Consider the following 27,308-nt stretch of genomic DNA (forward strand, 5'->3'; position numbering starts at 1 on the left):
TTTCACGGGAATAAAGGAAAAACCGACCGACGGCTCCGGAGCGGCTCCCGCTGGGCACGGGGGAGGGGGGTTATGGCACCGAGTGGGGATGAAACCAAAAATAATAATAATAATAATAATAAAATTAATGGGGGGAGGAGCGTCCGCCCCCGCCCCCACTCGAAAAACCTGGAGATTTTTGCAAGATTTTTAAAATGATTTTTTTTTTTTTTTTTTTTTTTTAAAAATCAACCTAAGGAAAAGCGGAAAAAAAAAATAATTAATAAGAATAAAAATAAGAAACCGGCGGCTTTTGGGGGTAAAAAGGGAGAAAAAGAACCAGGGGGAATAGGGGATTTTTGGGGGGGGTGGGGGGAACCCAAAAAAGGATCAATGGGTGTAGGGGGATGGGGGGGGGGGCGTTGGCCCCCGATCTGTGGTGGAAAAGGCAAAGAGGGGGGGACGGGGTGGGAAAAGGGGAAAAAAAAAGGGGAAAAAAAAAAAAGGAAAAAAGGAAGGGAAGAGGGAAAAAAGAAAGAAGGAAAATTAAGGGAAAAAAGGTGAAAAAAGAGAAGAAAAATAGAAAAAAGGGTAAAAAAGGAGGAAAAAGTAGAAAAAAGGGTAAAAAAGGAGAAAAAACAGAAAAAGGGTAAAAAGGAGAAAAAAACAGAAAAAGGGTAAAAAAGAAGAAAGAAAAAATAGAAAAAGGTAAAAAAGAAAGGAAAAACAGAAAAAGGGTAAAAAAGGAGAAAAAATAGAAAAAAGGGTAAAAAAGAAGAAAGAAAAAATAGAAAAAAGGGTAAAATGAAAGGAGAAAAAACAGAAAAAGGGTAAAAAAGAAAGAAAAAACAGAAAAAAGGGTAAAAGAGAAAGGAGAAATAGAAAAAAGGGTAAAAAAGAAGAAAGGAAAAACAGAAAAAAGGGTAAAAATAAAGGAGAAAAACCAGAAAAAGGGTAAAAAAGGAGAAAAACCAGAAAAAGGGTAAAAAAGGAGAAAAACCAGAAAAAGGGTAAAAAAGGAGAAAAAACAGAAAAGGGTAAAAAAGAAGAAAGGAGAAATAAAAAGTAAAATGGGTGAAAAGGAAAAAAGATTAAAAATTTTTTAGAAGGGGGAAAAAGGAGGAAAAGGGAGGAAAAAAGAAGAAAAAGGTTAAATAAAGGAGGAAAAAAGGAGAAAAAGGTTAAATAAAGGAGGAAAAAAGGAGAAAAAGGTTAAATAAAGGAGGAAAAAAGGAGAAAAAGGTTAAATAAAGGAGAAAAAAGGGAGAAAAAACCCCTAAAAATAAAATTAGGAAAAAGTTTTTTAAAAGTAGGAAAAAAGGAGAGGGGGGGGGGAAAAAAAAAAAAAAAAAAAGGGGAAGAATCACCCCAAGGGCTGAGGGTGGGGGCAGGGCTGGGGTCTGGGCGGCTCCGCTCCCCCCCCCACCCCCCCCATCACCCCCCCGGCACCCCTCAACCCTCCGGCCGCGCCCCCCCCCACCCCCACCCCAACACCGCCCCCCCCCCCCCATTTCCCAGCCGCCAACTTTTCTCCCTCGAAGGCCAAAAATTAAAATAAAAACCATCCAAAAACCGGGTTTATTTCGAACCGCCCGTTTTGCCGCCGCCGCATCACGAAAAAAAAAAAAAAACAAAAAAACCAAAATATGTGAAAAAGACCAAAAAAAAAAAAAAAAATTCCAGAATATACAGTGAATAACAGGGGATGGGGGGGTGGGGGTGGGGGGGGCACCTTTTCCCGGCGGTTTCGCGTCCGGATATGAGGTTTTATTTTTTATTTTTTTTTTATTTATTTTTTTCTTCGCTGGGATTTGAATTTTTAATTCTTTTTTTTTTTTTTTTTTTTTTTTTCGGTGTGAAAAGGGAGAAAAAGAGGAAAAATAAGGAAAAAAAAAAAAAAAAAAAAAAAAAAGAAAGTCCAGGGGGGAAGGCAGCCCCCGCTGATCCCTGCGCCGGTCGGTACATGCGGGATGATCCCGATCCCGGAGATTTTATTTTTTTTTTTTTTTTTAACACTTAACGGAGAGTCCGAAGCTTTTTTTTTTTTTTTTTTTTCCTTTTTTTTTTTTTTTTTTTTGCCGGGGAGGGGGAGAAAAGGATTTTTTTTTTTTTTCTTTTTTTTTTCTTTTTTTTTAAAGAGTCAAATCGGGAGGAAAAGAACCCAAAATCTCCAGGCGCCGTTAGAAAAGGTTTTCTTCGAATATTGCCAGTAAATCGCTCTGGAAATTCATGTCGATCGTCGCCGCCATCTGTAAGAAAAGGGGAAAAAAAAAAAAAAAAAAAAAAAAAAGGAATTTTTTTGGGTATTCTCAGTAAATTTTCACTATTCCCAGGATTTTTTTTTAACTATCTCAGATATTTTTTTAGTCTCAACGTGCATTTTTTTTTCAGCATCCCTGAGGGTCTTTGGCATCCCTAACGTTTTTTTGTTTTCCCTGAGGATTTTTCAGCTTTCCTGGGATTTTTTTTTTTTTAATATTCTCAAGGATTTTTCAGAATTCCAGGATTTTTTTTTTTTGGCAGCCACAGGCATTTTTTTGGACTCATCATTGATTTTTTTGGCATCTCGGAGAGTTTTCAGCATCCCCAAAGGATTTTTTTTTTTTTTTTTGGTAGACAGGAAAATTTTTTTACATTCCTGAGGATTTTTCAGAATTCCAAAAGTTTTTGGGGACATCCCCAGGGATTTTTCAGTATTCCCGGGATATTTTTGACAGCCACCAGCATTTTTTTTGGGGGGGTCATCACAGATTTTTCTGGTGTCCCCAAGGTTTTTCGGAATCCCCAAGAATTTTTTTTTTTTGCATCCCTGAGGATGTTTCAGCATTCCCACGACTTTTTTTGGCATTCCTAAGATTTTTTTTGGCATTCCCAGAATTTTTTTTTTTTTTTTTGATAGCCCTGAGCATTCTTCTGGCGTCATCACAGAATTTTTTTTTGGCATTCCTGAGAGTTTTTCGCATTCCTGAATTTTTTTTTTTTTGCCATTCCCATGGATACTTTGGCAGCCTCAGGAATTTTTTTGGCATTCCCTGGAGAATTTTTTTGGTATTCCTGAAGGGTTTTGGCATCCCCAAGGATTTTTTTTTTGGTATCCTCAAGGATTTTTCAGATTCCCTGGGCATTTTTCTGCATCCCCAGGTAATTTTTTTTTGGCATTTCCGGGGATTTCTCAGCATCCCTGGGGACTTCTTGGTATCCCCAGGAATTTTTTGGTGTGTTTAGGGTTTTTTTTTTAGCATCCTCAAGGATTTTTTCAGCGTCCTTGAGCTTTTTTTGGCCCTCCCCGAAACAATTTTTCACAACACCATGGACTTTACGGCATCTCTGGGAATATTTTGGCCTCCTCAATGATTTTTTTGGCTTCCCTGGTGATTTTTTGGTGTCCTTGGGCATTTTTTTGGCATCCCCGGGGACGTTTTGGTTGTTTCTGAGGAATTTTTTTTGCATCCCCAGGGATTTTTTTTTGGCAACCTCAGATTTTTTGGGCATACCCTAAGATTTTTCGGCATCTCCAGGGATTTTGGGGCCACCCTGATGATTTTTTTGGCTTCCCTAGGGATATTTTGGTAACCAAATCCCCAAGGACTTTCTGTCTTCCCCAGGGATTTTTTTGGCATTCCCAAGATTTATTTTGGCATCCCCAATATTTGTTTTTTTTGATGTCTTCAGAGAGTTTTGGGCTTTATGAGATTTTTTTTCAGCATTCCCAAGGATTTTTTGGAATCTCTGAGGATTTTCTGCCATCCCTGGGGATCTTTTTGCGTTTTCCAGGCACTTCTTTTGACATCTCCAGAGATTTTTCAGTATTCCACAGAATTTTTCAGCATTCCCAGGGATTTTCTGGCTTCCTCAGGGATTTCTGGGCATCCTCAAGGATATTTTGCCATCCCATGGGATTTTTCAGCATCTCTGGAGATTTTTCAGCATCCCCCTAGATTTTGTTGCATCCCCCAAAGATTTTTTTTTTACTTACTCAGTGATTTTTTAGAATCCACAAACATTTTTTTTTTGGCTACTCCAGGCTTTTTTTGGCTTCCTAGCTAATTTTTTGGTGTCCTCAGGAATTTTTTTGCTTCCTTGGGTATTTTTTGGCATTCCTGGCGCTTGATGCCCTGTGGACATTTTTACCTCCTCCTGGGATTTTTTTAGCATCCCTGGACACTTTTCAGCATCCCCAGGAATTTTTCAGCTTCCCCAGGCATTTTTTAGCTTCCCTGGAGATTTTTCAGCATCCCCAGGGTTGGGTTTTTTTGACACCCTGAGGATTTTTCAGCATCTCTGGACAACTTCATCATCCCTGGACATTTTTCAGCTTCCCTTTTTTTTATTTTTGCCATCCCAGAGAATTTTTGGGCATCCCTGGGGCTTTTTCAGTATTCCCCCACATTTTTCACCCTCTCCAGGGATTTTTCTACATTCCCACATATCTTTTCACCATCCTCAGGGATTTTTCAGCACCTCTGAAGATTTTTCAGCATCCCCAAAGGTTTTGTTGCATCCCCAGGGATTTCTGGGCATCCCCGAGAGGTTTTTTTGCTTCCCCAGGGATGTTTTTAGAATCCACAAGCAATTTTTTTTTTTTTTTTGCCTTCCCCAAGGGTTTTTGGCTTCCTAGACCATTTTTTTTGGCCTCCCCAAGGGATATATATATTTTTTTTAGCATCCCCAGTGATTCCAGGCCAGGAGCCACCCCGGCTCCTCACTCACCGCTTCCCGGCGCCTCCGTTCCTGCTCCCGCTTCCTGGCCATCTCCCGCTGCTGATCCAACATGGACTGGGAGGACTGGGGCTGTGAGCTCTGGGCTTGGGGCGCCGCCGCCGCCGACACTTGTTGTTGTTGCTGCTGCTGCTGCTGTTGTTGCTGCTGCTGCTGTTGTTGCTGCTGCTGTTGCTGTTGCTGCTGCTCCTGGCGCCGCCGCACCTCCTCGTGCACCCGGCGCGCCTGTTCCATGGCGTCCTCGTCCTCCCGGCTCCTGCCACAAACCACCAGGAGCCGCTGTCAGGTGCTGGGCACCACGTGAAACCCCCACACCCTGCCACGGTGGCAGTGACACGGGGTAAAGGCTGGAACAGCCCTGGTACGGGCAGCTCCGGCACCGAGTGCCTGGTCTGGGGGCACCGTGGCACAGCGTGGTGGGGGATCAGGGCTGCCGGCGTGGATTCGTGTCGTGAGATCTGATGGGATTTATGGGGTCAGATTTGTGCCACGAGACTGGATTTGTGCCACAAGATCTGACGGGATTTGTGCCACGAGGTGGGATGAGGTTCATGCTACAAGATCTGATGGGATTTGTGCCACGAGATTGGGTCGTGGCACATCAGCACAGATCAGGCCGTGGATCAGATCACGTTTGTGCCAGGAGATCAAATTTGTGCCATGAGATTGGATTTGTGCCACGGGATCAGATGAGATTTGTCCCACGAGATCGGACTTGTGCCACGAGATCAGATCCAATGCATGCCATGAGGTTGAATTCGTGCCACGAGATCAGATCAGATCCGTGCCACGAGGCAGGACCTTGCCACAGACTAATCAGATTCGTGACACGAGATCAGACCGTGCCATGGATCAGATCAGTTTTACGCCACAAGATTGGATTCCTCCCAGATCAGATGCAACAGACTGGATCGGATTTGTGCCATGAGATGGGATCGTGCCACGGATCAGATGGGCACAGATCGTGCCCCCAGATCAGACAGGATTCGTGCAAAAGAGATCAGATTTATGCCACGAGATCGGATCAGGCCTCAGATCAGATTCACACCACGAGGCTGCATCAGGCCACGGACCAATACGGATCGTGCCCCGAGAGCAGACGCCTCCCCACACCCTCAGCCAAGGTGAGGTCACCCCGAAACTCCGTGCTGGTGTTGGTGGTCTCACCTCATCCTCTCCTGCTCCCGCCTCAGCCGCTCCTTCTCCCTCTCCACCTGCTCCGCCTGAGCCTTCAGCGCCTTCTCCCGCTCCTCCTTCTCCCGCGCCGCCCTCTTGAACTGCTCGAAGCTGTCGCTGGAGGACTTTGCCGTGGAGGACGGAGTGGTGGGATGTTTCTGGACCAAGCTCGCCCAGGACCCCATGTTCTTGATTTTTAGGTCCTACAGAGAGAAGGATGGGTGGGGTGAGGGGGAGCCGAGGCGGGGAGGGGACACCCATCCTGCTGCTGCCAAAAGGCTGCTCCCCCCATCACCGTGCCAGCTGTTGGGGTTCCCCAGGGCCAGAAGATGCCCGAGGAGGTGGTGGATCCACACTGGGCAGCATCTCCTCCCCCAGAGCCAAGCAGGTGGCTCCAACACCTTCCTGGGAATGCTGGGAGTGGAACCAGCTCCTCCTGCACCTCACCTTGAATCAGGGGAATCACGGAAGGGTTTGGGTTGGGAGGGACCTTTCCAGGTCATCTAGTCCAACCCGCCCTCCATGAGCAGAGATGTTTCATCTAGACCAGGCTGCTCCAAGCCCCGTCCAACATGATCTTAAACATTTCCAAGGATGGAGAATCTGCCACCTCTCTGGGCAACCTGGTCCAGTGTCTCACAGCCCTCAGCGTGAAATCTTTCTTCCTTAGGTCCTACTTAAATCCACTCTCTTCCAGTTGAAGACTGTTGCCCCTTGTCCTACAGGTCTTGGTCAAAAGTCTCTCTCCATTTTAATTATACGCCCCGTTTATATATGGGAAGGCCACAAGAAGGTCTCCCCAAAGCCTTCTCCAGGCTGAAGAACCCCAACTTGCTCTGCCTGCCCTCAAACAGGACGTGCTCCAGTCTTGGATCATCTTCACGGACCCACTCTCAAATTGGTGGCCACGTTTCTTCTGATGCAGCCCAAGACCCAGTTGCCTTTCTGGGCAACAAGTGGTCATCGCTGGCTCATCTCCTGTTTTTCATCCACTGACCCCCTCCAGCCCTTCTCCATGGGGCCTCTTCTCCATCTCTTCACCCCCCAACCTGTGTTGATACCAACCCACGGGCAGGACCTTGGCCTTGGCTTTGTAGAACCTCATGAGTTTCTCATGGGCTCAACTTCTGGAGCTTCTGCAGGTCCCTCTGGAGGACATCCCATCCCATCTCCACCTCCAATTGCCCATTTTGGGGTGGAAACCACCAAATCTTGTCCGTACATCAAGATTCAGGCGATCGACATGGTCCTGGCTTCATTTTAGGAGGTTTAATTCTGAATTTCAGGAGTTTTTTCCCCAATTTTTGCCGGGGTACGTTACCTTTTTGGGGGCGACGGGTGTTTTCGGCTCCTGTTTCTGCCGATCTTTCTCCTGCACTCCTGGTGGTGGTGGGTTTTGCTCTGGGGGTCTGATGACGGGTCGTCCCCCCTCCATGGGTTTCATCTCCGTCCCTAAAAACCAGCAGCTCCTGTCAGAGGTTATCGGGGTCCCCCAGGAACCCCACGGCGAGGGAAAACCACCTGGGGGGTGATGGGGGCCTCCACCATCAAAATAGGAGGTGCTGGGGGGTCTCAGACACCAAAATAGGGGAAAATGGGGCATTAACCACTGAAATCGGGGGTAATGGGGTCTCAGCTGATGAAGTGGGGGGTGATGGGGGTCTCAGTCACCAAACTTGGGGGGTAATGGGGGGGGTCTCAGCAACCAAAATAGAGGGTGATGGGGTCTCCACCATCAAAATGGGGGATCATGTGGGGTCTCCACCACTGAAATGGGAGTGATGGGAGACTCAGCCACCAAAATGGAGGTGATAGGGGTCTGCACCACCGAACTGGGGGTGATGGGGGTCTCAGACACCAAAATGGGGGTGATGGGGGGTCTGCACCACCAAAATGCGGGGTGATGGGGGTCTCAGACACCAAAATGGGGGTAATGGGGGGTCTGCACCACCAAACTGGGGGGTGATGGGGGGTCTCAGCCACCAAAGTGAGGGTGATGGGAGTCTCAGCCACCAGAACAGGGGCTGATGGGGGTCTCAGCCACCAGAATAGGGGTGATGGGGGGGTCTCAGCCACCAAAATGGGGGTAATGGGGGGGTCTCAGCCACCAAAATGAGGGTGATGGGGGTCTCATCCACCAAAATGGGGGTGATGAGGGGTATGCACCACCAAAATGGGGGTGATGGGGGATCTGCACCACCAAAATGGGCCTGATGGGGGTCTCAGCCACCAAAATGAGGGTGACGGGGGGGGTCTGCACCACCAAAAAGGGGGTGATGTGTGTCTCTACCACCCAAACTGGGGGTGGTGGGGGTCTCAGGCACTGCAACGGGTGGAACACCCGAAGGGGCGCGTCGCCGGACTCACGCTGCGGGATGTGTGCGGGCGGTTTGATGCTCTCCGGGTGTTTCGGCGGATCTTGCCGTAAGGGGGGACTGAAGGTCTCGTTACGGATGACAGGCGAATGCATCTTCTCCTCCTTCACTACCATGGGTTGTGATTGGACAACGGAGGCGGCTCTCATCTCCTGCCACAGCGAAAAAAAAAAAAAACAATAAAAAGGGTCAAGAAACACCCGGCGATGCCCTTCCCTCAGCCCACCCCTGAATTCCCGATGCAAACCGCTGGCCCCTGGGCTTCCGGCGCTTGCTCCCACGCCGGCAGGGGGAAGATGATGGTCCCCGTTGGGTCAGGACCCCCGTGGTTGGGTGCTCTGCTTTCCTTTTTACCTGTTTTTTTGGCTGGATAGTTTGTTGAGGTGGCGACTGGTGGACCAAACCCTGGAACTGCGGCATCTGTGGGGAATGCATCATGAGAGGGGAAGGGGCTTCCCTCAAGTGACCTGGGAACAGTTTTTGGCAGAAATTAGTTAACCGTCGTCATCAAACATCCAAACATCACCCGAAAAAAACGATCGGCGCACGCCATCCTCCCACGGGACAAGCCCTCTCTTAGATGAAGCCTGGTGGCCCTGGGATGTCCCCACTGGACCCCGGCCACCTCCTCCCAGCCGTGAGCCAACGCCGGGGAGCAGAATCTGCTCCGAGGCTGCGTGGTGGCTTTGGCCTCCCTGAGTGATGCTCGTTTGTGGTGTCCCCCCAGTAATTCGACGCTTTCTGCTTGTTCTTCTGGTGGTTCATCAATATTCCCAGTTGTAAAACTGCTCCCTGGGGACACCCCAGCAGCGACACTGCCCTGCCTGCACTCCTCCCTGCCTGCACTCCTCCCTGCCTGCACCTCTCCCTGCCCAGAGCCACAGAGGCAGGATGAGTTGGCTCCACGGGCAATGGGAGGGTTTGGGGAGCCAAGAGGCTCCATCTCAGGCATCGTGTCCAAGTTGTCACCTCAGGCACCACGTCCAAGCTGCCTGTGGCAGCTCTGCAAGGCAAGAGAAGCATCAAAAAGTGCTGCCTGCCCTCACCCGCCTCCACTCCTTCAAATCCAGGGATTCTGTCCTGCCTACGCCCTCGCGGGGCTGAGCACGATGACTTTGGGAGCAAAGATCTGACGGGCCACAACGTGGGGAACCACGTGGCCAAGCAAAAGAGGGAGCGAGACCTCCCCAAACCGCAGAGGTTTTGTGGGTGCTCTGTCTCCAAAGCACGATGCTGCTGGAGTTATCTCAGCTGGAGATGTTCCTCACTGGGAACGGTGGTGGTGGCACCACCAAGCCCATGGCCATCGTGGAGATCTGGGATCTCCCAACCCAACCTTTAAGGCTGAGCCCCATGGCCTCCAATTTCTGGGATGGCTGGAGGTGATTGCACCAGGTTTACCCCCAGATCATCCCTCCTCCTCCGCCTGGCAGCCGAGCAGCTGCGTGACTGGAGGCCTCGTTCTGAAAAACACTGTGAAACCCTCGCAGGCCTGACATCCTCCAGGAGGGGGGAGCAGATCCCCTGACTCCTCAAGAGACCACCCAACGCTGGCACCCAGCCAGGATGGCGATGAACACAACGTCAACGCTCTCTGACATCACAAACTCAAAAAACTTGAAAACCCTGAGGTCTTCCAAGACTCGAGAACCTCGACTTCCTCAAAAATCTGAGATCGAGTTCCTCAAAGATTGAGATCCTCAAAAGCTTGAGAACCTTGATATCCTCAAAAATGAAGATTCTCGAGTTCCTCAAAACCTTGAGATCCTCCAAGAACCGAGATCCCCAAAGATGTGAAATCCCCGAGTTCCTCAAAAACTTCAGATCCTCAAAGATCTGAGATCCTCGAGTTCCTCAAAGATCTGAGAACTGTGAGATCCTCAGAAATATCCTCCAGCACCTGAGATCCTCAAAAACTTGAAATCCTTGAGTTCCTCAAAGATTTAAGGAGATCCTCAAGAACTTGAGATCCTCAGAAATGAGATCCTTGTTATCCTCACGAATTTGAGATCCCTGTTCCTCAAGAATTTGAGAATCTTGAGATCAAGATCCTCAAAAACTTTAGAACCTTGAGTTCCTCAAAGATTTGAGATGGACTTCCTCAAAATACTTGTAATCGTTGAGATCCTCAGAGGTTTGAGAACCTCTAGATCCTCAAAACTTGAGATCCTCCAACACTCGATACCCTCAAATTTTTGAGGATTTGAGATGGCGAGAGGCCTCACCGGGCTGTTACATCAGGCTCTGGCTAACTGGGGCTTCCTCCACACCCACCATCATCTACCAAGGGTGCTGGCGGAGCTCAAGAGGACGCACGGAAACCGCCCCACCACCCCGTACCCCCCTTTCTCCTCATCACTAGGCTTCCAGCCGTAGACTCAACCGCCGTCCCTGACTCCCGCTCACCGGTCGAGTAGGGATCGGGCTTATGGTGCCGCGGCGATGGGTGATGCTGGATGACCTGCTGCGGTTTGGCCGGCTGCGGTGGGGGCGGCGGCGGGGGCGGCTGGGGGGGCGGATGTTGCTGCGGCGGCGGTTGGGGCTGGGGGATGTGGGATGGGAAGGGCATGGGCTGCATGTGCATGGGCCGCGGCGGCGGCTGGTGCTGCAGCTGCTGCACCGCGGGGTGAGCCGGCGGCTGCAGGGGCGGCTGCGGTTGCGACTGGACCTTCACTGAAGGGAGAAGAGGAGTCTGCGGCTGCACTTTTTGCAGCTGCTGAAGGTAGAGCTGCATCTGGCTGGTGCTCAGAGGCAGGTTGTGGTGCGGCGGAGGAGGTTCTTCGTCCTCCAGCAGGACTTGGGGAGGTTGGGGCAGAGGCGGTTGAGGAAGCATGGGTTGCTGGCTGATGGCCGGCGAGACCGCCGGTGGACGCGAAGGCTTCGGGGGTAGCGCCGCAGCTCGGTTACTGGGTCTCGAGGGCTGCTGAGGCAGAGCGTTGTGCAAAGCTGGGGAGAAAGGGAAGGACATGGTGGCACCGCGGACATCAGCGGCAGAGAACCTCCCCCTGCACGCCCACCCAACTCCTCCCATCCCGGTCACCCTCCAGGAGGAAACGAAACCCAACCAGGGCCGTCGTCTTCCTCCCAGCTGGAGGAAGGGCCACGCTCACCTGGAGGAGACACCACGGCATGCTGGTTGAGGTGGGGAGGAGTGCTGTGCTCGGGTGGCTGGGGCAGATGGGGCGGCATCTCCGGCTGAGGAAGATGCATGATGGGTTGGGTGAAATGCGTCATGGTGTCGAACATATTCCCCGGCAGCGGGTGCTCCAGGACGGGGACTTGCGCGGGGACGAAGGGCGGAGGAGAAGATTTCATCGGCGGAGGAGCTTGTTGAGGGACGGGCGGTGGTGGGGGCGGTGGTGGGGGCTGCTGGGGAGGTAACGGCTGCGGCGGTAACGGCTGCGGCGGTGGGGGGGGCGGCGGGGGCTGCTGCGGCTGCGGCGGCGGCGGAGGCTGCGGCGGCGGCTGCTGCTGCTGCACCGGTTGGTGGTGGTGATGGTGATGCTAAGGGAGCAGGCAGGAAAAAAAAAACCACCGGTGAGTCATCAAAATATCTTTTGGGTCACCAAAACACTTTATTTGGTGAGCAGAGTAGCTTCCCGGGCACCAAAGGGCCTTCGTGGCGACCAAAATACCCTCCTTTGGTCACCAAAATCCCCTCCCGGTCACCAAAGCAGCTTTTTGGTCATTAAAATACCCTCCCAGGCACCAAAACGCCTTCCTTGGTGAGCAAAATGGCTTCCTGGGCACCAAAGAGTCTTCCTGGTGACTGAAATACCCTCCCAGGCCACCAAAACGTTATCTCGGTCACCCAAATTCCCTCCCAGTCACCAAAATTCCTCCCAGTCACCAAAGGAGCTTTTTGGTCATCAAAATACCCTCCCAGTCACCAAAAAACCTTTCTGGTCACCAAAATGTCTTCTTGGTGAGCAGAACGGCTTCTTGGTCAACAAAGCGTCTTCCTGGTGACCAAAATACCCTCCCTGGCCACCAAAACTCCCTCCTGGTCACCAAAATTCCCTCCCGGTCACTAAAGCAGCTTTTCCGTTATTAAAATACCCTCCCAGGCACCAAAACACCTTTTTGGTCACCGAAATGCCTTCCAGTGACTGAAACACCTCTCGGGTCACTAAAACACTGTCCTGGCTACCAAAACAGGTCACCACCCCCTCGCCCTCACCAAAATACCTTTCTGGTGTCCTCTCAAACACACCTCCCAATTTGGACAGCACTGACCCAGCCCCGCGTGCCGGTGCTGGCGTTCCCAAACCTCCCTGGGGATTCAAACCCAACTCAAGTTGAGCTGAGAAGGACGCTGTGTCTCCTTACCTTTTTTTGCTCTCGCCCCGAATGCCCTTTTTTCTTCAATTTCGGTGCCATTTCTGCCAAAAAAAAAAAAAAAAAAAGGGGGAATAGAGCAAATATTAGAACCCCAACGGTGCCGCTCTACCCCATCGCCCCTGTAAAAACTCAACGGCGCCGAGCCGGTACCAACGACGGCACAGGTGGAAGGTTTTAAGCATCGATTGAGCTGCATTTCCCCAGGGACCTCTCGCCCTTGGGTTTTCACCACCACGCTGTCGCAAAAAAAAGGAGGAAAAAAATTGTGGCAAAAAGAAGAAAACGAAGGCAAAGACCACCCCCCCCCCCGTCTCCTTCCACCGGTGTCTTTGCGGTGGAGAAGGACCCAACAGCCAAGAAAAACCATTGCTCAACCAGACTCAGCTATTCCAGGAATGCCGCCTTGCTCCGAAGGGGGAGATAAGGAGCGAGAGACTTGGCAGGAGGAATAAAAAAAAAATAAAGATATCAGATATCCCGGCTACGCAAACAGCAATTTTCCATCCCCCTTTCCTCCTAAATCCGCGGAGGGTTTGGGTTTGCCAGCTTCCCGCGGGATGATCTCTCACGCCTCCTCCCCTCCGGAGATATTTTTAAAGCATCGTCATCGAAAACAACTGGTTTGAGTTTGGGTTCAGAGCGACGGTTTCCCAGGATTTCCTCCGCAAACCGTGCCAAGAAACAGCAAATTAATAAAAATAACATCGTCCCAGATCGCTTCTCCAGCCCCACAAATCCCCCGGCGGTGGGATTTTTGACTTTATTTGGTGCCGGGTTTGGATGTGCCCGGCGAAACACAACGGGCAAAACCCTCGTGGTGATGATTTGGGGGAAGGGGGGGGGGGTGAAGCTCCTGATTCCCAGGGATCATCATCTCCCAGATGGGATTTTCCCTTAAATGCCTCCAGAAATTAAATTAATTTCTTAAGTTTACTCCTTCACCTGTTTTTTTTTTTTTTTTTTTAATTATAAGGCAGCACTAGTGAGCAGCATCAGCACCAGAGCGCGCCCAGACGCCTGGTGACGGGCCATGTTGGGCCAGCAGCACCATTTTGCAGATTTTGAGGCTGAAGTAGGTAAAAAAGTAGTTTTTTAGGGGAAAAATACCAACCAAAAAATGGTTGGGAAGCGGAGAAGGGGAAGTCTCAGCGTTGGACGCTCAGCTCCTACCGGTCCACCTGCAGATGTCTGGTTTTAAATATTTGGTTTGGAGGTGGAAAAGGCTTTTTTGGTTGATGATTCCTGATGTTACAGCCCGGACCCACGGATAATGGAAGAGGAGAGGGGAAGAGGACGGGCACAGGGGATGCCAGCATCAGGGATGAGGTGAAGAGCGAGACAGGGATTAAAACGCCCCTGGGGAGCCGGGGTGTTGGAAAGAGGAGAGGGGGGATTCCTCGGAGCGTCATAGTGATGGATTAGGTGGTCACGGATCTTGGGTGGGCACTTGTGGCTTCAAATGGGTGACACGGACCTGGATGGGTGCTCAGGGGTCTGGATGAGACCCCCCTGGATCTGGGTGAGTGGCCGTGGCTCTGGATGGGGATCCACAGCTCAAGATGGATGTCTACAGATCTAGAGGGGCAACTGTGGCTCCAAATGGGCACCCAACGGCTCCAGGAGGGCATCCACGGCTCCAGATGGGCGTTCATGTTGCTGGATGGAGCTCAAGATGGGCACCCATGGCTCTGGATGGGCATCCACAATTCTGGATGGGCATCCATGACTCTGGATGGGCATCTGTGGCTCCAGATGGGCGGCCACGGTGTCATGTTCCATCAAGAGGGAAAGTCCTCTGCAGGACTTCACTGCTCGTCCCACTGATGCCGGAGAAGGACAAGAAGCGGAGATGAAATTCTCTGGCAGATGCTCCCTACGGATAAAACACGTCCGGGCGCAGCTACTGGGGAGTGGAGTTGGCTTCACAGACCCCCCCAGTTGTAATTAATCAGGATAAAAGTGCTCATAGGATGGTAAAGAAAACCTCGAATCGGGAGAAACGCGCCAAGCACAGGTGGCGGGTGGGAAGAGAAGAGAAAAGCTGTGGAGTAAGCCAGGATCAGGAGGGATCACGTGGTTCCCAAAAAAAGCAGCGTGATCCGGCAGAGTGCATCCCTGCTCCGATTTGGGGGGGGAAGAGGAGCTGCTACGGTTTGACCGTGAGCACCAGCTGCTCCAAAACCCACTTCTTTGGCGTTGCTCCTTCGGGGAAGATGGTCACGCTCTTCTCCATCCACCCTCCAACGTGCCACAACCTGACGGTTCTCCCAGGGGGTTTTTTCGACGTGGGTTTTGCCATTGGTCTTGGAATATCGCCACAACAAAGTGAGGCAAGACCCTGGAGCAGGATGGGTGAATCCCGCCACCGGAATCAACTGCCACCATGGCTGAAATCACCCGCTGGTGAATGGGTTATTTGGAAGAACCTTCACCAAGAAGATGAAGCCAACGGAGACCGTGGGTGGTGGCAAAGCCACAACGGTCCCGAGGGGAATCACCCAGTGGCATCGGTGATTTCTGAGATGCAACGAGCTTGGCCAACGCAACCAAAGGATGAGAATTCACCACTAACGATGGCTGTTGGGTTACGGTTGGTATCGTGCAGTTCGGCATCAGCCCGGGGACCAAGAGCACAGAGAAGAAGCCCTGTCCTGCCTCCAACCCTGATGGTGTTTCACATTGGCTGGAGGCATCTTCACCAAGAAGATGAAGCCAATGGAGACTGTGGGTGGTGACAAAGCCACAACAGTCCCAAGGGGAAATTTCTGAGATGCAACGAGCTTGGCCAACGCAACCAAAGGATGAGAATTCTTCACCACTACCGATGGCTGTTGGGTTATGGTTGGTATCATGCAGTCTGGCATCAGCCCAGGGACCAAGAGCACCAAGAAGAAGCCCCACCCTGTCTCCAACCCTGACCGTGTTTCACATTGGCCATCTTCACCAAGAAGACGAAGCCAATGGAGACCACAAGTGGCAAAGCTTCGATGGCCCCGGTGGCATTGGTCATTCTGAGATGCCAACTCCACCAGAAGATGAAGCTTCTTCACCACTGAAGACGGCAGCGGGGTCACAGCTGGCGTTGGGTGGCTCCACCTCTCTACCAGCATCTCCCCGGGGAACAAGAGCACCCAGAAGAAGCCCCGTCCCATTTCCGACCCCATTTCACACCAGTCGGTTAAATCTCATTCACGGGGCTAAAAATCACCAGGATTAAAGAAAAAGGTAAATCTCTGTGATGTCAATTCAAGATGTTTTTAGAGCAGAAAGGTTAAATCGGTGCATGAGGCTCCGCTCCTACCAGCGTCTTGACAGCCATGTGTATATATTTTATTTTGCCCTAAATCCTCATCTTTTACTCCCACCCAAATTTATCCAAAATAGCAAAACAACATATTGGTCACTATCATAATTTTCACATTATTGGTTAAAACTTCGTGATTATACAAAAAAGTGCATTTTCCGTAGCAAGCCACTTTATTTATTTTATTTTTTTAAAAATTAAAATATCAAAGCTATACAATTTTTCTCTTTTTTTTTTTTTTTTTTTTAGGGGAGAAAGAAGCTAGTGGTTACATGGCTGCAAAATCCCGAAACATGCAGAGAGAATATAAAAATAAACAGATTTATATAAACTATTTGTAGTAGATCAAGGTTAAGTGGAAAGAAAAAAAAATCTAAATAAAAGCGGTTATGGAAACAATTTGTTTGTAGTTAAATTCATCCTGATTTTCCAAGGCTGGTGCATTTAGGAAAAAAAGATCTAAAATTACAAGTTTGCTAAAAACATGCAGTTATACATTCCAATAAAATCACGATCCCACGTAATTCCCCCTGTGTCTCCTGGGAAAATAACAAACTTATTTGCAGAAAATATAATAATAAATGCTAAGATTGACTTTTTTTTTAAAAAAAACAAAAAAACAAAAAAACATCCAGAAAGCAATTTTTTGATATAATATTGGTTATAAGTTTTTTTTTTTTTTGATATAAAAGGGAATCTCTATTTGCTGTTAGAGCAGCAGAGCCGCAACCAGGCCTCCTGGATTCAACAGTGTTTGTTTTTGGTTTTGTTTTTTTTAGTGGAAAATATTAATTTTAACTAATTCTGCTCTTGGAGATGGGGGTGGTGACTTCACCCACCCCAGGGACCCCATGAATCCCCCCAAAACTGGGCACACTGGGGACTGCGGCGCTGCTGGAGGAACGACCGGGTCGGCTGTTATTCTCTAAATCCCACTAAATACACCAAAATTTGCCTAATTTGACCCAAAAGCTGCTTGATGGGGTGCTGGTAATAACGAGGCACCATATGGCACCCGGAGAGGCTTTGGTGAGACCTGTCCTCTAGCAAAGCGACGGGGAAGTGTTTTTAGGGTAAAACTAAAGGGATTTGGGTTTTTCCCAGCACTGTTATTGGCACAAAGGTCCCGCCTGCACACCGACCATCCGCCAGTGATGATCTGAGTGTCCTTTAAGCCAAGATTAACCTGCCTGGCTGCAGTTCCTGACTGTACCCACTCCATGGTAGGCAAATGTGGTTAAACTGAGCCTAAAAGATCTCTGTCCTCTCCTGCCGAGCAAAAAAGATGGGAAGACTCATGTTAGGTCAGTGAGGGACTCTTAAGTCCCTCCTATCTTACACTGCGACCCAGAAACTAAGCCTGGGAATGGGGCAAAAAGGAGGAAATTACTTCCAAAGGCACAAATCTACTTGCAAAAAAAACAGCGGCTGGGTTAAATCAATCCGTCTCTCTCTCAAACTCAAAGGAAAATTGAGTGAGGATTAAAACTAAAATAAACCAGCACACGGAGGATGTGGGGTGGATCTTGGTGGCTGGGACTGAGCTTCACCAGCACCCACAGCTATGGGTACCTGTGGGTTAAACCTGGGTGCCTCTGATTTAAACCTGGGTACTTGTGGATTAAACCTGGGTACCTGCACATTAAACCTTTAAATAAAACCCAGGTGCTTGCAAATTAAACTTGAGTAACTCGGAGTTAAATCCAGGTAAATCTGAATTAAACCTGGGTACCTGTGGATTAAACCTGGCTACCTGTGGAATAAACCCGACTACCTGTGGATTAAGCCCCGATTCTTCTGAATTACAACCAAGTACCTGTGAATTAAACCAGGGTACTTGCAGGTTCCTGGTAGCTTTGAATTAAACCCAGGTATCTGCAAATTAAAACTCTGATACCTGTAAATCAAACCCAAGTAGCTGCGAATTAAGCTTGAGTACTTCTGAATTAAACCCGGGTGCCTCAGAATTTAAGCAGGGCATCTCTGAATTAAACCACAGGTACCTGCAATTCAAACCCAGGTGCCTCCAAATTAACCCTGGGTATTTTTGAATTAAAACCAGGTATCTGCTCATTAAATCCAAATACTTGTGATTTAAACCCAGATACCCCGGAATTAAACCTGAAGGATCTTCAACTATAGGACACCGTGAAATCCCAGACTGGGATTAACTCCGCTTTAGATTAATGCTTCTCCTCCTAAAGACAGGACTGGTAACTCCTTAGCAGAAGCACTGAAAAGATTTGCCGAAAAGAGCTTCCCAACCCCAAAACGGGTTTCCCAGCATTGCTGAGCCAGTTCTAACCCCGGTTTTTAATCCTTCATAAAAGCTAACTGCTGCAGCCTTGTGCAAGCTGCAAATCATTTTCCTTTAAGCAACTGCATAAAACATGTGGAGAAATGCAATTTTCCTCTGGGAAATTTCAGAAAAAAAAGGAAAATTAGCGACTATGAACTAACTGAGGCTTGGATTTAATTGCTAAAATTTTAATCACTACTATTATTACTGCAGCCATGTGATTTCTCTCTGCTGGGCATCCTGGGAAGCATCTCCCAAAATATTTGGGGGATAATACAACCCCAACTTAGTCAAGCGGTGAGGCTGAACAGGCAGAGCCCATCCATTTTGCCATTCAATAACCCAAAATTCAGTGCTTACCAAAAATAAGCCAGGTTTTAAACTGCCCGAGCACCAGGATGGCGGCATTTGCCAAACCTCAGCCTAGTCCAGCCCAAGCGCCGACGCTTGAAACTGGGAGAAGCATCCAAGATGCTCAGAGAGCTCATTCCCGAGCAAAAAAATCCTACCTAGATGCTTCCAGGATGGAGTTTGGGGTCATTTGCATCCACTAATTGCTAATTACAACAAGTTAAACCGGAATAACCCTCTCGATTGGCACCTCTGGTTTCTCAGAGCTCAAGGCAAAGGCTCAGTCCCATCTCCTACGCTACAAAACCGGTATTACAATTTTTCCTCCCTTTGAAGCTTCCCATTTCCAGTGTTTCGACAGATTTTTGGCAAAACAGTCCTGATTTAATAAAAAAACCCCACGTTTAAATGCCACCTACAAGGAGGGATGGAGACGTCGCATGGATTCAAGGGGATAAAATAAAAATAATACAGATTTTAAAAGCTCTGGATTGCAAAAAGGCAAGAGGCAGCTCGTGGGAGCCGAAGCCTTAAAGAGAACAGAATGGAGCTGTAATTAATTGCAATTAATTCTAGCTTACAATTTCATCGCGTCTGCGTCGGCTTGTACGCGTTAGCATTAACAGCCTCTTTTTTTTTTTTTTAATATGATAAACCCAAGCAAATGCAAAAATCAAGGTGAAAAAACCCCACGTTCGCGACTTTTGCCACCGGTTTTAAAATCAAAACTATCTACTGCACGAAGGAAGCCCAACGTAGAGCAGCTCAGTGGGCAAATAAAAGCCTCATTAATAGAAAATAAGATCGTTAAGATGCCAGTTTTTATTAAAAATGGAACAAATTTTGAAGCTTAGCAGCAAACTTCAAAGCTAATTCTCTGGCTTAAGCCAGCGCAAGCACTGCCACCATTATCCTCCCGGAAAAAAAAAAAACAAAACCCAGAGTATTTTACAACAGAAAAATTAACTGCCTTGTCCTGCTTAGGGTTGTTAAAATAACGTCATCGTCAACGGGACAGTGCATGGTGTCAAAAGTATGTCTTAAAATATTTTAAAACGGCTTTTAAAATTTCTTAAAACATCCTAAAAGGTGTCAAAAGCTCTTAAAAGGTCTTAAAATACAACTTAAAAGCGATTCAAGGGTAACGTTGCAAATACCAGGATGGGGAAGACCTCCTGGATATCGGGCAGATCCCTGCGATCAATGGTTTTCACTATTTTATCAGAAAATGGAGGAAAAAATGGTTTAGGAGAGCAAAAACCCATCAGTATTGGAAATGAATTGAATAAAAGAGATTAATTCTCTTAATTAACCTCCTATCCAAAGCGCAAGGGGTTGGATTCATCCCAAGGGTGGCAACTCCGGCACAGACCGAGGGTATGTCGGTCTACGTCGGCCAAGCAAATCCTAAATACTCCCAACGGGGATGGCCAACACTGGGAGAGATGTTGGATTTGGGGAAAAGCAGCCAGAAAGAGGGGAAAAGCATCTAAAAAACTCAAAATGCCAAGAGCAACCCGTGCTCCTCCGCATCCAACAAGCCACCGTTTGGGGAGAAACACTCAAAAAAAAGAGCATTTTCTGCTCTGAGGCTGGTTTTGCCAGAGTGAGAGCGATGGGAGGAAATTTTGGGGCTTTTCTAGATTTTTAATTAGTGCTGCTCGTTGGAACGAGAAGCCTTTGGCGCCAGAGCATCCCAAAAATTCCCACCTTAGAGCTCACATCCCGTCCCCAAGCTGCGGAGGGATCCCCGAGATCATCCCAATAAATCATCACCCAAAACACAACCTGGCTGAGGATTCTGCTACCAGGCTGAGGAGCTACCCATCAGCTTTGGGGGAAAAAAAAGAGAATTTGCAATAAAAGGCAGTTTGGGGGATTTGTAGAGGATGGGTTTAGTGGGTAAATTTTATCGGATGGGCTCCATGTGGAAATGGGACTGGGATTAAAATGGCTCTGGATTTGGGATGAGCTGATGTTGTGGCCAAGATTAAGGTGACCTGGTTAAGGTGGGTCAAGATAAACTGCTTGCTCGGGTTTATTCTGGTTGATGTAATCGTGAGCTTGGCAGAAATAAAGATAAATTGGATAAAAACTCGTTTAAGAGCATAAATACAGCAAGTGTTGCTTTTCCCCATCAAGCCAGGGCAGAAATTTAGCACCAAATAATTAAATTTTCTGATTGCTGAGAGTCAACCCGAAACGCTCCATCAAAACCTTTCAACCTCCTTTAAAAAAACCAAAAAACCAAAAAACAACCAAAACTCAATTCTATTAAAAAATACACTAAAGTAGGTAAATATGTTCAAATATCTCAGACTCCAAACTTATCCCAGAAAACACATCCTAAAAAAGCAGAGGATCACTGGGAAGCGTCGCCAGCACCAGCTCAAAGGCAAATCCAATCAATCCTGCTTTATTTTTTGGGGTTTATTTATTTTATTTTTAAATTTCTGCTCCTTTTTTTCGGTGCTGTTTGTCCTACGCACCCGACCCAGCTACGAAAATAAATCCAGATTATTTTCTGCCACGTGCATCTCCTGATTTCCCAACCCGCTGGAGATGCAAAAGTCTTACCGTTGACTTAAGTGCTGGGTTAAGCCCAGCTTAACCTCCGGAGTCCAAGCTGAGTTAGCAGCTAGGAGGAAAAAAAAGCTTTAAGTGACGGCACAAGCTTTGCTTCTCTAAAACCAAGGAGGGAATGCTAACAAGGAAAGTGTAATAATTAAGAACGTGAGAAAACTCTAATTTAAACCCGAACGATGGTGGTACGAGGGAGAAGCAAAGAGTTACCCAGAGCAGGCGCCACTCTGCTGATTTAAAATTTAATTTTAAATCCTTTTTAAAATCAAGATCTGCCCGATGCCATAAAATAAAAAGGCTTTTACACGTAAAAACCCCATTTCCTCCACCTTTCTCCATTTTCTGTGGCGCAAGTGGTGCTGGCGACAATGTTTGAAACCCCTATTTGAGGGAAAAATACAGCGTTTTTCTAAAAATACAAATCTAGGTCACTAACCAGTCAAAGAACTGGTTTTTTTGGCTCCCGCGCTCGTGTCTAAGGAAGGAAAAACTTATAAAAAAATTGTGCCGGGCTTAAGAACCGCCAGAGACAACATCGCTCTCGCCAAGTTGTCTGTGTCGGGCCCAAAACTGAGCAACACGTGGCTGCGTAGCTTGGTTTGGTTTTTTTTTTTTTTTCATTATAAAGACCAAAAAAAATAATATAATTAAAATAATTAAAAGACCGAGCCAGGAATTAAAACATATTTATTTATACAGAAACCAGGTCTAGGACTGAGTCGTTAAATAAGCTGCGTCTAACCTGTTTCTGAATCTTCGCTGTCGGAGGAGCTGGACTCGCTGGTGCTCTCAGACTCGGAGGAGGAGAACCCCTTCATCTTAGAGGAACCAGCAATTACATCCACTTTCTCCGCTGCAAGAAGACAACAGGACAACATCGTTAAGGCTAATTAATATCCCTGAGTCCTGCCTGGTGCTGCCTGCTCCTCCCAGGCCTGCCTGCTCCTCCCGCACCCACCCTGGGGGCCGTGCAAGACCCGCGGCGTCCTGATATTCCTGTGGCTGGGCTGAGCCAAGCTTTAATCCTGAGGCTCTGCTTATTTCCATCGCTGAGCTGCACTAGGCGGGACGCAGCAGGGCCTCGCAGGTCTTTGGGGTGAGGAGTTTTTACGGGGTGCAGCACCACGGGGGTGGCCCCACCACCCAAAAGGGGATGGGGACGTGCCGACAGGAGCCACCCGGGATTTAAGCCCGTCCCAGCAGACATTGGCCACGCGACACGCGCTCACTTGCTCAAGCCAGGTCTTTCTTCATCCTCCTAAACCCCTCCGGCATGGCAAGGTCTGGCTTTAGGCTGGCCTAAGTAAGACCAGGGGCTCCTCTCCTCCGCCTGCTTATGGCAAGCCAGGAGCCAGCGATTAACCCCACTCAGCTGCGTGATATGAGGCTGGAAACTCAATTTATTTATTTTTTTTTTAGCTGCTTCAACTTGTTGGTTTAAGGAGGTGGCAGGAGGTTGAGGCAACAGAAAAGTACAAAATTTTAACAGCTTAAATGAGAATTAAAACGAGCAGCTGCAGCCTGAGCGTTGCTCACGCCACCAGCGATGTCGGAGCCCTTTACTAAACCCCTACAACAAACAAACTAACAAAAAATCGACGGGTTTTGTTCGGGTACGGAAGGATGAAGAAAACTTCCAGGATTTGCCCGGGTTTGTTTTCCGCTCGGGTTTATCCCGGGAAGGAACCGTTACCCCTCGGCCAGAGGAAATGAGGAGATTCCCTTTAAATTCCCTTGTTCCTGCCCCTGTTGCTGCCACATCCCCTTTTCCTGCGGGTAATTTATGTAAAAAAAGGGTTGAGTTTGGTTTTGGCCATTTATAAATATGTCTATTTATGATAGAAAAATGTATTTTAAAGAGTACTAAAAATGGGGATAAAACACATATTTAAATGGAACCGATGGCTCTAACAAATGAAACGAAAATATATATTTAAAATAGATTGAAAAATATTGAAAAAAGTTTAAAAATATAAACTAGATTTAAAATAGATTTAAAATCAGGTTTAAAATAGATTTTAAAACAGGTTTCAAATAGGTCTGAAAACATAAAATAGATTTTGAAACAGTTTCAAATAGGTTTAAAAATATTTAAAATAAATGTAAAATATTTAAAAATAGGATTCAAATATTCAAAATGGGTTTAAAAACATAAAATAGATTTAAAATAGATTTTAAAACAGGTTTCAAATATTTAAAATAGGTTTAAAAACATAAAATAGATTTGAAATAGATTTTAAAACAAATTTTAAATATTTAAAACAAATCAAAATATTTTAAAATAGGTTTCAAATCTTTAAAATAGGTTTTAAAACAGGTTTAAAAATATTTCAAATAAATGTAAAATATTTAAAAATAGCTCTAAAATATTTAAAAGAGGTTTAAAAACACAAAATAGATTTTAAATAGATTTAAAAACAGGTTTCAAATATTTAAAATGGGTTTCAAAACATTTAAAAGAGGTTTCCAAATATTTAAATTTAAAATATTTAACAATAGGTTTCAAAGATGTAAAATAAATTGAAAAACATTGAAACAGATTTAAAATAATTTTAAAAGCTTAAAATATTTAAAATAAGTTTAAAAAGATTTAAAATAAATTCAAAATATTTAAAAGTAGTTCTAAAATATTTAAAATGGGTTGAAAAACATAAAATAGATGTAAAATAATTTAAAAATAGTTTCAAATATTTAAAATGGGTTTCAAAACATTTAAAAGAGGTTTCCAAATATTTAAATTTAAAATATTTAACAATAGGTTTCAAAGATGTAAAATAAATGGAAAAACATTTGAAACAGATTTAAAACAATTTAAAAAGCTTAAAATATGTAAAATAAGTTTAAAAATATTTAAAATAAATTCAAAATATTTAAAAATAGTTCTAAAATACTTCAAATGGGTTGAAAAACCTAAGATAGATTTAAAATAATTTAAAAATCGTTTCAAATATTTAAAATGGGTTTCAAAACGTTTAAAAGAGGTTTCCAAATATTTAAATTTAAAATATTTAACAGGTTTCAAAGATGTAAAATAAATGGAAAAACATTTAAAACAGATTTAAAATACTTTTAAAAGTTCCGAATATTTAAAATAGGCTTAAAAACATTTAAAATAAATTCAAAATACTTTAAAATCGGTTTCAAATAGGTTTGAAACTATTTCAAATAGATTTAAAAGAGATTAAAAGAGATGAAGACATATTGAAGTGTATCAAAAGATACCAAAACGTCCAATAAAAAATAAACCCCAGATATATGAAAAAAGGGGAAAAACCCCCCCGTGTCCCTGCAGAGGGGGAGGTGGGGGGTGAGTCCCGTCGAGCTCCACCCGACATCACCCCGGAACGTGCCCCAAAATGAAGCTCCGCCCCTCGTCAGAAAAGTTCATTAATGAATTTCAGATTAATTTTTTGCGTCAGGTTGAACCAACCCCCTTCGGGCTCTGTGGGAAGATTTAACGGGAATTAAAATCGTGATTTTTTTTTTTTTTTGGGGTGGGGGGACAGAGGAACGGGTGGCCTCGTGTCGACCCCGTGGTGAGACTGAATGACGTGTTGATGGGTTAAGATGGAAATGAAATAAAAATTTTTAAAATTAACCAAAAATCCTCCTTTTTAGCAGCCCAGCTTGGTCCTGCCCGTCTCTCCTGGGAACGCGGCGCTGGGATAAGGAGAAAAAAAGCGTTTTTGGGGCTAAAAGGTACCTTGAGGTTTCCTCTTCTTCCGCAAACAGGAGGTGACGTATCGCTCCAGCTCCCGCAGGGTGGATGGTTTCAACGTCTCGAAGTCGATCTCGATCTCGTCAGGGTTGGAGTTTTTGAGCGAGGGCTCTCGCGACTGGATGATGTGGACGACTCGGCCCAGTTTCTCACCGGGGAGTTTGTTAATGTCCAGGCTCAGCTGCCTCTTCTCCTCGTAGGACATGGGCTTGCACTTCTCCTCCTCCTCCGACTCGTAGGCTGGAGGGGGTTTGCTGTTCTTCACCGCCACAGGCTCCTTCTTACTACTTAGGAACAATTAGGAAATGTTATTCTAGAGCAGAGCGGAGCGCTGGAAAGCAGCCGCCTGGGTCTAACGCTTTCACCTGGGTCTAACCCCTTCACCTGGGTCTAACCCCTTCCCTGTAACCACCAAAGCACTTCTTGATATTCCCAGTTTCCAGCCTGGAACTGAGCATCGTTTTCATTTATAGCTTGAGCTTGAAGCTCAAGCATGAGGCTGGGATGCAGAAAGCTCAGCTCAATCTGCTGTTAGACACCCAAAGCTAAACTCAATCTGGTGTCAGACACCCCAATCTGAACTCAATCTGCTGTCAGACACCCAAAACTGCAGTTCAACCTCAAGTTAGACACCCAAAGATGAGCTCAAACTGCTGTTAAGACACCCAAAACTAAGCTCAATCTGGTGTCAGACACCCAAAGCTGAACTCAATCTGCTGTTAGACACCCAAAGCTGAGCTCAATCTGCTGTTACACAAGAAAGCTGAGCTCAAACTGCTGTTAAGACACCCAAAGCTAAGCTCAGTCTGGTGTCAGACACCCAATGAACTCAATCTGCTGTTAGACACCCAAAATTCCACTTCAACCTCAAGTTAGACACCCAAAGCTGAGATCAATCTGCTGTTAGACACCCAAAGCTGAGCTCAACCTGGTGTTAGACAAGAAAGCTGAGCTCAATCTGCTGTTAGACACCCAAAGCTGAGCTCAACCTGGTGTTAAGACAAGAAAGCTGAGCTCAGTCTGCTGTTAGACACACAATACTGAGCTCAACCTGAAGTTAAGACACTCAAAGCTGAACATAACCTGCTGTCAGACACCCCAGGCTGAGCTGCCTGGCCCCCCGAGGGAGGTCAGAAAAGCAGGAGCAGCTCAGAGCAGAACTCCTTACATCAGCCCGTGGATGGACTGAGGCTCAAGTGCTGCTGCCTGTTTCTCTCCAGGAAAGCCAGAGGTTGGGCTGTTTCAGAGCCAGACACCCCGTACAGAGAAGTAAAACCCAGCTTCCATAAAAAATATGTAAAAATATGTAAAAAACCAGCTACGGGGCCTCCCTGCCGACACTCCCGGAATTTTAAAACTGATGGGGGTAGATTTGTAAATATTTATCCCACTATTTGCAGCAGATTGAGCGTTAATGTCGTAAATAAATGAAGTTGGGGGTAGAAAATCACCCCCAAATTAGCCAAGGGTGGGCTTAATGGTGTCACAGACGATCCATTTCCCTAAATCCGCTGCCGTGCCCGCCGGGTTTAGGCAAAGTCTGAACAGCCTGAACGCTGTGGTGAGGCCCCGGGACAGAGACAGAGCTCCAACATCTTGCTCGTTATTTCCTTCTTTTTTAATTTCACCTCGTTATGGCTAAATGATGCCAAACAGCTCCTTCTGCCTCGGGTTAAACACCAAAATCCTGCCTCTCCTTTGAGCCAGCAGCTGCCAAGCGGTGCAGCCGCGGCTCTCGGTGTCTTTACCTCTTTGTTTAAAACCTACAGCTGCCCCACAGGAAAAAAAAAAAAAAAAAAAGGAGAAGGAGGAAGTATTTGCGGATTTAAGGGTTTGAGAGCCAACAGAGAGACTCCACAGGGGGGTTGTTTTGCCTCTCTCCCACCCTCGGCGCGTTCAGCGCAGCCACGCGGAAAAGCGTTGGCCCCTGGAACCCCAAGTTAAACTCGTGGTTGGGATTTGACCCTGAGCAAAGGCCTCCGGAGGCCGGGGCCTTGCTGATGTTACTCCTCAGGACTCCGGGGTTGAATTCATTAGCAAAGAGGGAATTAAAAACCTCCAAGTGCTGGGGGGTGAAACAGAAGGATGCCGGGCTGGAGCAGGGTGGGGGCTGACCTGGAGGTACTGCTGTTGCTGTTGCTTTTCTTGGCCTTCTTGGGTGGCGGCTCCTTGGCTTTGCTTTTCTTGGTGTCTTCCAGCTCTTCTTTCTTTTTGTGCTTCTCTTTTTTCTTCTCCTTCTTGTCTTTTTCTTTTTTCTTTGGTTTGTTCTGCTGCGGCTGGGACAGGGCTGCAAGCTGTTCATGCACTGCTTTAAGCTGAGAGGCAGACACACACACACACACAAAGATCAAGATATTTTTGCCCAGCACCTCCTCCTTTTCCATAGTAATTAACTTTTTTCTCTACTGCCTAACGCTTTCTTATCTTTTACTATTAATTCAATCAGTTCCTCCAGCTTTTCAC

At 46.9% G+C, this 27,308-nt stretch overlaps 1 protein-coding gene across 2 annotated transcripts in view; it reads right to left on the reverse strand.

The window, feature by feature from the left end:
* Positions 1 to 1,546: 1,546 nt before the first annotated feature.
* The window catches only part of BRD4 (bromodomain containing 4), an 84,015-nt gene continuing 58,253 nt past the window's right edge, over positions 1,547 to 27,308 (reverse strand). Inside the window, exons 11-22 of one of the 2 annotated variants that reach the window (XM_074929975.1) lie at positions 26,961 to 27,160; positions 24,831 to 25,129; positions 21,870 to 21,980; positions 12,579 to 12,631; positions 11,360 to 11,753; positions 10,656 to 11,195; positions 8,604 to 8,716; positions 8,242 to 8,401; positions 7,196 to 7,326; positions 5,866 to 6,077; positions 4,690 to 4,954; positions 1,547 to 2,228 (exon numbers count right to left, since the gene is read on the reverse strand). In XM_074929975.1, coding sequence (XP_074786076.1) covers positions 2,160 to 2,228; positions 4,690 to 4,954; positions 5,866 to 6,077; positions 7,196 to 7,326; positions 8,242 to 8,401; positions 8,604 to 8,716; positions 10,656 to 11,195; positions 11,360 to 11,753; positions 12,579 to 12,631; positions 21,870 to 21,980; positions 24,831 to 25,129; positions 26,961 to 27,160 — 2,547 coding nt within the window. In that variant the 3' untranslated portion in view covers positions 1,547 to 2,159. Of the gene's footprint in view, positions 2,229 to 4,689; positions 4,955 to 5,865; positions 6,078 to 7,195; positions 7,327 to 8,241; positions 8,402 to 8,603; positions 8,717 to 10,655; positions 11,196 to 11,359; positions 11,754 to 12,578; positions 12,632 to 21,869; positions 21,981 to 24,830; positions 25,133 to 26,960; positions 27,161 to 27,308 lie in introns of both variants that reach the window. The other variant, XM_074929974.1, reaches the window with a different exon arrangement.

The sequence above is a fragment of the Athene noctua genome, chromosome 31 (genome assembly GCF_965140245.1).
Source record: "Athene noctua chromosome 31, bAthNoc1.hap1.1, whole genome shotgun sequence".
Lineage (NCBI taxonomy): Eukaryota > Metazoa > Chordata > Aves > Strigiformes > Strigidae > Athene > Athene noctua.